Consider the following 8,379-nt stretch of genomic DNA (forward strand, 5'->3'; position numbering starts at 1 on the left):
TGGATAGCTGGCCAATCAGAGCACACCTCACTTTTCAGAACGATGAGCTTTGTAAAAATCGACGCGTTTCAGAAAGGCGGGGCATAGAGGAGAAACAATAATGTGTTTTTTTAACCTTAAACCGCATAAGCACATTGCATTACACCAAATACACAACATGATGTTCTTTTTAGCAACGTCATATGACCCCTTTAAATAAAATAAAAGTTTTAATTGGCACATGATGTTTTTTTTTTTTTTTTTAATAAATCAACTGACAGCCCTAACCTCGAGGCATCATCACAGAGACTTTCATGCAAAACACAAACAGATCTGTCCTCACCTTTTTTTGTACAAGAAGACAAAGAGTGCAGCACCCAGTGCGAACAGCAGGAGCGCCGCGAGCACAAGCCCGACCTGCAGAGCGACCGACGACCCCGCTGCACATACAAACACACGTTTACTTCCTTCAGCCCAAAATATACCCTGAACTTCCGTAAGAGCATATATTAACGTGTGTGTGTCTTGTACCTCCATGAACCTGTCGCTCCTGTTCAGCTGAACACGAGAGCTTGTTGTCACTCAGCATCTCACTGATTCGTTCTCTCTGTTGGTCAGAAACAGCAAGAACAGATCCCTGAGCGTAAAACCGACCCGCCTCACAGGACACATTCACACCTCACACGGGGGAAAGACAAGAAATAACTGTCATTACCAGATCATTTCATTTCAACACCATTAATGTATGTTTTCAAGTGTCTTACCTTTAACATGTAAGCTTGAGATCCCACAGTTACACAAGCGCTCTAATAAAACAGCAAACTCCTCCTGGGCACAATCTGAGGCAGAGAAACACTTCAGATGAGATGAATTACTTTTACTGTTGATTTTATTTAGAAAAGTACATTTTGGATGCATCTTACACCAAGTGTCCAATAAAATGAGAAAAAGGCTGAATATGTGATCATTTTAAAGCAGGTTATATGACTTATGAGCTTATGTGCAAAAGACAGGGATGAGAAAATAAGAATAAGAATATTAAACTTCATATCATGAGGGATCAAATGTTTCTAGATCTTTCTGAAATGAAAAGGTACACATTAACTCAAAACATCAGGGTTTTCACACTATCTTTTACAGTATTTTGTGATGAAGAGATGACATTTTTTTTACACTTACAGACAGTGAAATAATAAAAATGGAGCATAGCATAAATACATCATTTCTTATTTATTCAGCTTTCAGATGATGTATAAATCTCAATTTCGAAAAATTGACCCTTATGACTGGTTTTAGGGTCCAGGGTCACAATATATATATATATATATATATAAATCTTCATTCTTATTTTGTGAAAAACTGTACATGATGGAAAGTTTTTGTTAATGTTTTCGAACTCAGCATCATCAAATGAGGTAATATTAGGTATTTTTTGCAACCCAGCAGAATGTTTTTTCCAACATGCAGGACTGTGTTATTTTGCGCTGTGCAAAGATTTTCCAAAATAATTTTGTTACATGGAAAAAACTGCAGCAAACCGCTCTTGGAAAGACATGAGGGTGAGTAGATGCCAATGTTCATCAACTATCCCTTTAAAGATCACTTACTCCCCGATCCGCTCTGCCAGTTATTATTGTCCGGCTGCAGGCACAGAGCCGCGGAGCTGGAGAAGGCGGGACTTGGGCAGTGGTTCGGCAGGCGTGGAGTTGGCTGGGATGCGATCCAGAGAACGGGCCCGTCTGATGCACATCGAGATAAAGAAGCCGCACTAATCACACAGAAACACAGACATGCAGTTACATGCATGAAAACAGCAGGTACGGTGGACAAAACTGCTGATACCAACAACAACACACTGGATTCACAATCAAAAAGCTCCCCAACAAACCTGAAGAGTGTGTATAAGAAGTGTGTCGTGTTGAGCTGGAGAATTCCCTGTAACTTTGGGTCATTGGAAAAAACTAGACCATCCAAATGACGCGAGTTGCTCCCACAAAACCCTGATCCTGATGGCTCAAAACACAACAGCACTGCACCCAAATGACCCAGCGCTGGCAAACCCTGATCTGCACAAACACAAAGATGAAGAGCAAACAAATCAATGTTACTTTTTAGAAATCATCTGCTATTCAATTGAAATCACTGATTGCTTTAGAGAACAACAGTCCGAAGTAATAATCCAATTCATTTTCTCTATAGAAAAACGTTATATAAATAATTATTATATTTCATTTGAGGTTGACGATTTGTGCTTCAATTTCACAATATAAATCATGTTCATTAGTCAAATTTGGAATAGTACACAAGACATTAGCATACTAGTATACCATTCCAAGCACATAATAAAGGCAAAAGCTAAAATAATAATAACTAAAAATAAATTTAAGTAAAATAACAAAAATAAATCAAAATAAAATAAAACAAAAAAATAAAATAGTTACAAATAAAATAAATCAAATACTCAAAATATAAAATAAATCAAATACTCCACAAATAATAAAATAAAATAAAAATGATGACAAATAAAATCAAAAACAAAATAAAAATCAAATAATTGATTTTACAATTCAAATACTCAAAAAATAAAATAAATAATTATTAAAAAATAAAATAAAATAAAATATTGGTGCCGATAGCCTTGTGGGCAGCGCAGTTATATATATACTGTGTTGGGTAAATTACTCTAAAAAAGTAATTAATTACCAATTACTAATTACATCTTCAACAGTGTAATTAGATTACTGTACAAATTACTCTCTCCAAAAAGTATTTAATTACTTATTACTTTCTAAATCCTATATCAATCTCGTGTTGATAATTGTTATGTAATTGTTATTGTCAAGTTAATGATACAAGGATAAACATGAAACGGTTCTTTTTTAATTCTTTCAAATAACTACATAAATTATTCTGGTCACACCTTAGATTAGGGTCCAGTGCTCACTATTAACTAACTATTAACTATGACTTTTGCCTCAATATACTTCTACTTACTGCTTCTTAATACTCAGTAAAGTAGTTGTTAAGTTTAAGAAGGAATTAGGTAGGATTAAGGATTTAGAATAAGGTCTTGCAAAATAAGACATTAATATGTGCTTTTTAAGTAATAATAAACAGCCAACATTCCCAGTATTATTCATGAGAATTGGACACTAAAGTGTTACCAATATTCTTATTAACTCACCAAAGTATTTAAAGTGAGAAGGGTACATAAAAAGCATGCATTTTAAGGTTAGACTTAAAATTTTGATGTTAAATCCACTGTTGTATTGTGTATAAATGTTCTACAGTCTATGCACAGTATTAAGTTCAATTACATAAGAAGTAACTGTAATTAAATTGCAGAAAAAATAAGAGTAATCCCTTACTTTACTTTTTCAAGAGGAAAGTAATTCAATTACAGTAACTAATTACTTAGTAATTAGTTACACCCAACACTGATATATATATAAGTCAACAAATATCAACAATACTGAAGAGATCCAGTAATCAGAGAAGTCATCCCTGTTTCCATGAATACAGAAACCGAATTATGTTACACTCTCAAACTACTTATTTGTATGTACTTGAATATTTACAATTACACTGAAATAGTGTATATATCATTTTTATACTTAAAACCAATGACCAACATAATTTCATGTGATGAGTAGTTTATTCCCTAATAAAATATTTAACGTACACAGCCTGGTTCTTTTTCATTTTTACTCAGATTTTCATTCAAATCAAAATATGTAATATTGTGATTCATCTCAGAGCTGGTTGATCTTTACTGAAGAATTTTCAGAATGTCATTGAAGAAAAACAATGGGAAAAATATGTTTCAGTGACCAAACATGATCACATCAATCTGTGTCTCACAAAGAAGACATTTCCAGATCAAACGCACGCACCTGCGCGAGAATCATTGGCGACCAGATAGAGCCCGTCACTTCCTGTGCTGCCAGTGAGCGGGACGCTCCATTCTGTAGCGTCTTCCCCAAAAAACACTAAAACAAGTCCATTCAGTGGAGTCGACGGCGGGCCAATCAGCTCCACAAATAAACTTTCCTGAGACTGGTTTACCAGCGAGGTCTTGCTCCATTCATTGATGACGAGACCCTCAGGAGGCGGAGGTATGGTGGGTTTGGGAGGACAGTTATTCTGCTTCCTTGGTGTGGGAGAAGTGACCTGTGGACACATAGAGGGTTAATATGACACACATTTGATGGACATAAAATCCGAAAAAAGTAGGACTGCAAAATAAACCCGGACGGGCTACTTACTTAATAGTTTCCTGTTTGGAATCTCATACTACGTACCATTTTTACATTATGTATAATCTGCATAGTAAGTAAATGTTATAGACGAAATGCCAAAATGTGAGGTTTGTAACCAGCACCCAATGGGTGGAAGATTGTACACAATGCAGTTTGCTCAACTTCTCTCACCTGCCATTTTTTTAGCATCTTCAACTTGACTATTATATAATTACGCTGCCAAAAATTAGGATTTTTTTAGTCAACTGGAATAAAAACAATTATTAGCATTTTTTCTTTATTATAAAATTAGATGGCCAAAATAGTTTTTTCTCTCAAATGGATTATTATTATTTATTTATTTATTTTTCCTATTACAAATTTTTCCTGGTAATTGTTTTTGCTCTTGACTTTGACAGTATGTTGTTTTGCAACAATCCCTCTGTAAAAAAATGTAATTTTTTTATTCTTCTTTGTTTAAAAGTTAATTTTTCAATTTTAATACAATGTAAAAAATGCATAAAAAATTGCTGCAATAATGCTAGGAAAATTTATACTGTATACAGTTTAAAAATAATATACATTATTTTATATTAAACAGTAGGCATTATAAAAAATAAAATCTCAGAGGAATTATGAATTCATAACTCCTATTAAAATAAAATAATATAAAATAAAATTACTCACACACGGAAAAAAATAAATAAATAAAAACTGCAACACACCACAGAGGAATTATGAATTCATGAATTCTACTAAAATAAAATAAAAATAAATAAAAAATACAATAAAATAAGCCATCATGTGTGGAATTTCGAATTAAACATTTTAAAGTTAAAATTCTGCCTGAAGTCTACTCAAGGCAGATGTACAAAATGATATTAAGTACGTTCCATTGAGAAATCTGCATGAAGCTCACATGAACAGAAACACTAGGTCTCACCCTGAAAGCATTGAGGTCGAGTCTCTCGGCTCCACATCGACTGAGGGTCTCGTCAGTGGGTAGCGCACTGATGTCCTCCAGCAGAGGGAGCTGTCCTGGTGTCAGCGCTTCCGTTAGCGCCGAAACCTTTTTATCAGACCCACGAGTGCGGTAGACCACCGCATCCAGCAAACCGCTTTTGGGAATATTCTGACCCTCTTTAGAGGGCGGAGACTTGCTGCGATATAACACTATGGCGTCCGGTCCGTTCTGAATAGTGTTCAATGGGATCCTAATGTCAGGGCCGACCTTCGAACTGCCAATCTGGAAGACAGATTCAGAAAGAGTAACAGCTGAAACGTTATGTTTGTAGCTTCAAACTTTTTTTTTTTTAATTAATACTTTGATTCGGCAATGATGCATTCAATTCAAAAAGTGACAGTAAAGACATTTATAATTTTACAAAAGATTTCTATTTCAAATAAATGTTGTTTTTTAACTTTCTGTTTATCAAAGAACCATGAAACAAATGTATAATGTTAGATATTAAACTTTTCAACATTGATAATAATAAATGCTTCTTAGCAGCGAATCAGCATATGTGACCCTGGACCACAAAACCAATCATACGGGTCAATTTTGTGAAATTGAGATTGAGAAAGCTGAATAAATAAGCTTCCCATTGATGTATGGTTTGTTATGATTTGACAATATTTGGTCGAGATACAACTATTTGAAAATCTGGAATCTGAGGGTGCAAAAAAATCTAAATATTGAGAAAATCGCCTTTAAAGTTGTCCAAATGAAGTTCTTAGCAATGCATATTACTAATCAAAAATTACGTTTTAATATATTTACAGTAGGAAATTTACAAAATATCTTCATGGAACATGATCTTTACTTAATATCCTAATGATTTTTGGCATAAAAGAAAAATGTATAATTTTGACCCATACAATGTATTGTTGGCTATTGCTTCAAATATACCCCAGCGACTTAAGACTGGTTTTGTGCTCCAGGGTCACATATTATACTTATTTCTGAAGGATCATGTGACACTGAAGACTGGAGTAATGATGCTGAAAATTCAGCTTTGATCACAGAAATAAATTACATTTTAAAAATATATTCAAACAGAAAACAGATATTTGAAATTGTAATAAAATTTCATAATATTACTGCGTTTATTGTATTTGTACTAAAATAATACAACCTCGGCAAGCATAAAAGACTTCTTTCAAAAACATTTTAAAATCCTACCAACCCCAAACTTTTAAACGCTAGTGTACATAAAGTGCTAACTCCCTTTTCTTTTACAGCTGACACATTCTTCTAATCGGAATTCAATCGTATGACTCATTTGTGCCACAAGTGTCCAAGTACGCATCAGCTCACCAGGAAGTACCCGTCATCATCTGTGTAATATCCATTCAGCTCCAGCTCATAGTACACCATTCCAGTCTGTCCATTGATCATCACCAGCCAGATGAAATCCAGCGACATACGGAAGCCAGACGGATGCCACAACTCTATAAACTCCTCGTCCTCGGCTCCTCCTGGTGAGTCAGTGTTGATCTCGTTAAGCAGGAAATCAACATCGCTATGAATCGGGGGCTGGATCCGTCCTGACTCTGTGAAAGAGGCTGAAACGACAAGCCAGATGAAATTAAAAACATGACAGGACACCTAAAAATGTGTCCTTAAAGGGATAGATCTTCAAACCTGTTTGAAGAATGTTGGTAACCAAGAAGTTGACAGTAGCCATTGACTTCCATAGTATGGAAAAAAATAGTATGGAAGTCAATGGGTACCGTCAACTGTTTGGTTGCAATCATCCTTTAAAATATCTTCTTTTGTGTTCAACAGCTGAAAGAAGCTCATACAAGTTTGGAACAACATGAGGATGAGTAAATGATGACAAAATTTTCATTTTGGGGTGACCTACCCCTTTAATATGGAAGAGAAAGTAAGTTTTGCTACATGAACTAAAAATCAAGACGTACTCGTGTTAAGCGGGCAGGACTGAAACCAAACACAGTCATTGGGTTTTCCGGGACTCCGGGGCCTTGTTACAAACAGTCCCGGATCTCTCGTCCATTCGGCAACACCACAGCGACTGACATGAAGACCTGCTGTGAGAAAACTGCAGCATACAAACATGGATGAGCACATAATATAATACACAAATGCCACAATAAATCATTCTGCATTGTATGGCACGTGTTGATCACCTCTCTGTGAGTATGAAAGGTTTTCTCCCTGGTATGAGTGTCTCTGTGAGGTTGTCACTAGGCATGTGGGCAGAGTCACCGTAAACAAAGGCATCGATTGGCTGTTCGTGGCTGAGGGGGCCGTCCTTAGGGAAGTCTGATACCGGGCCTTTATACAACGCCAATGCTGCACTTTGTGGCCCTACAAGATCAAATATTAAATTGCAAAATTATTTTAGTTTGACGAAACTTTTTGTAATCATATTTCATCACTACATCAAAAGATAAAAAGTAAATTATATTTTGCAAAAAGATACATTTAATTTAAGACCACTATGACATTTTGCATTATGGAATTACTTTCGTGACACATAAATAGTATACTATAATGAAATATTAAAGGGGTCATATGATGCGATTTCAAGTTTCCCTTTCTCTTTGGAGTGTTACAAGCTGATTGTGCATAGATAAGATCCCTGAAGTTGCAAAGACTAAAGTCTCAAAACCAAAGAGATATTCTTTATCAAAGTTAAGACTCTGCCACGCCCCCCTAAAACGGCTCATTCTAACACGCCCCCACATATCTACCTCACTATGTGGAAATATTAGCATAATTCCGCCCAAATGTGCACGCAAAGAAAGAAGGCGTGGTTTCAGTAACCGCAGTTAGTGTTGAAGCAGCCATGTCAGGGAGACGCTGTGTGTTTCTAGGCGAAAGCAAAAGCACTTTATTTGGCCTTCCGAAAGTAGATGCATTTAGGAATCTTTAAGATTACTTACAACAGAACAGCAATGCATTTTATGGACGACCGTTTCGTGAACCTAGGAGAGGAGGTAATTCTGACTTTGCTATGACAATCTGGCGCTTCTGAATCAGCTACTGTTTTGTTATTAGTTTAAGTATTTGCTATTGACTGTTCAAATGCGGAGTTTTGTGCATCGTGTGTGTGTGTGTGTGTGTGTGTGTGCGTGTGTGAGAGAGAGCAAGAGAGAGCGAGAGCGAGAGAGAGAGAGAGAGAGAGAGAGAGAG

General features: G+C 35.8%; 1 protein-coding gene across 2 annotated transcripts in view; it reads right to left on the reverse strand.

Annotated features, from left to right (window-relative positions):
- The window catches only part of LOC107667209 (uncharacterized), a 21,547-nt gene that overhangs the window by 6,144 nt on the left and 7,024 nt on the right, over window positions 1-8,379 (reverse strand). For both annotated transcript variants that reach the window (XM_016458823.1, XM_016458822.1), the window contains 10 exons: window positions 7,371-7,551; window positions 7,143-7,282; window positions 6,535-6,782; window positions 5,161-5,463; window positions 3,873-4,149; window positions 1,868-2,045; window positions 1,587-1,747; window positions 744-818; window positions 511-657; window positions 323-419 (listed from right to left, as the gene is read on the reverse strand). In XM_016458823.1, the coding sequence (XP_016314309.1) occupies window positions 323-419; window positions 511-657; window positions 744-818; window positions 1,587-1,747; window positions 1,868-2,045; window positions 3,873-4,149; window positions 5,161-5,463; window positions 6,535-6,782; window positions 7,143-7,282; window positions 7,371-7,551 (1,807 nt within the window). The remainder of the gene's footprint in view (window positions 1-322; window positions 420-510; window positions 658-743; window positions 819-1,586; window positions 1,748-1,867; window positions 2,046-3,872; window positions 4,150-5,160; window positions 5,464-6,534; window positions 6,783-7,142; window positions 7,283-7,370; window positions 7,552-8,379) is intronic.

The sequence above is a fragment of the Sinocyclocheilus anshuiensis genome, unplaced genomic scaffold, assembly GCF_001515605.1.
Source record: "Sinocyclocheilus anshuiensis isolate Anshui unplaced genomic scaffold, SAMN03320099.WGS_v1.1 scaffold415, whole genome shotgun sequence".
In the NCBI taxonomy this organism is placed as follows: Eukaryota; Metazoa; Chordata; class Actinopteri; order Cypriniformes; family Cyprinidae; genus Sinocyclocheilus; species Sinocyclocheilus anshuiensis.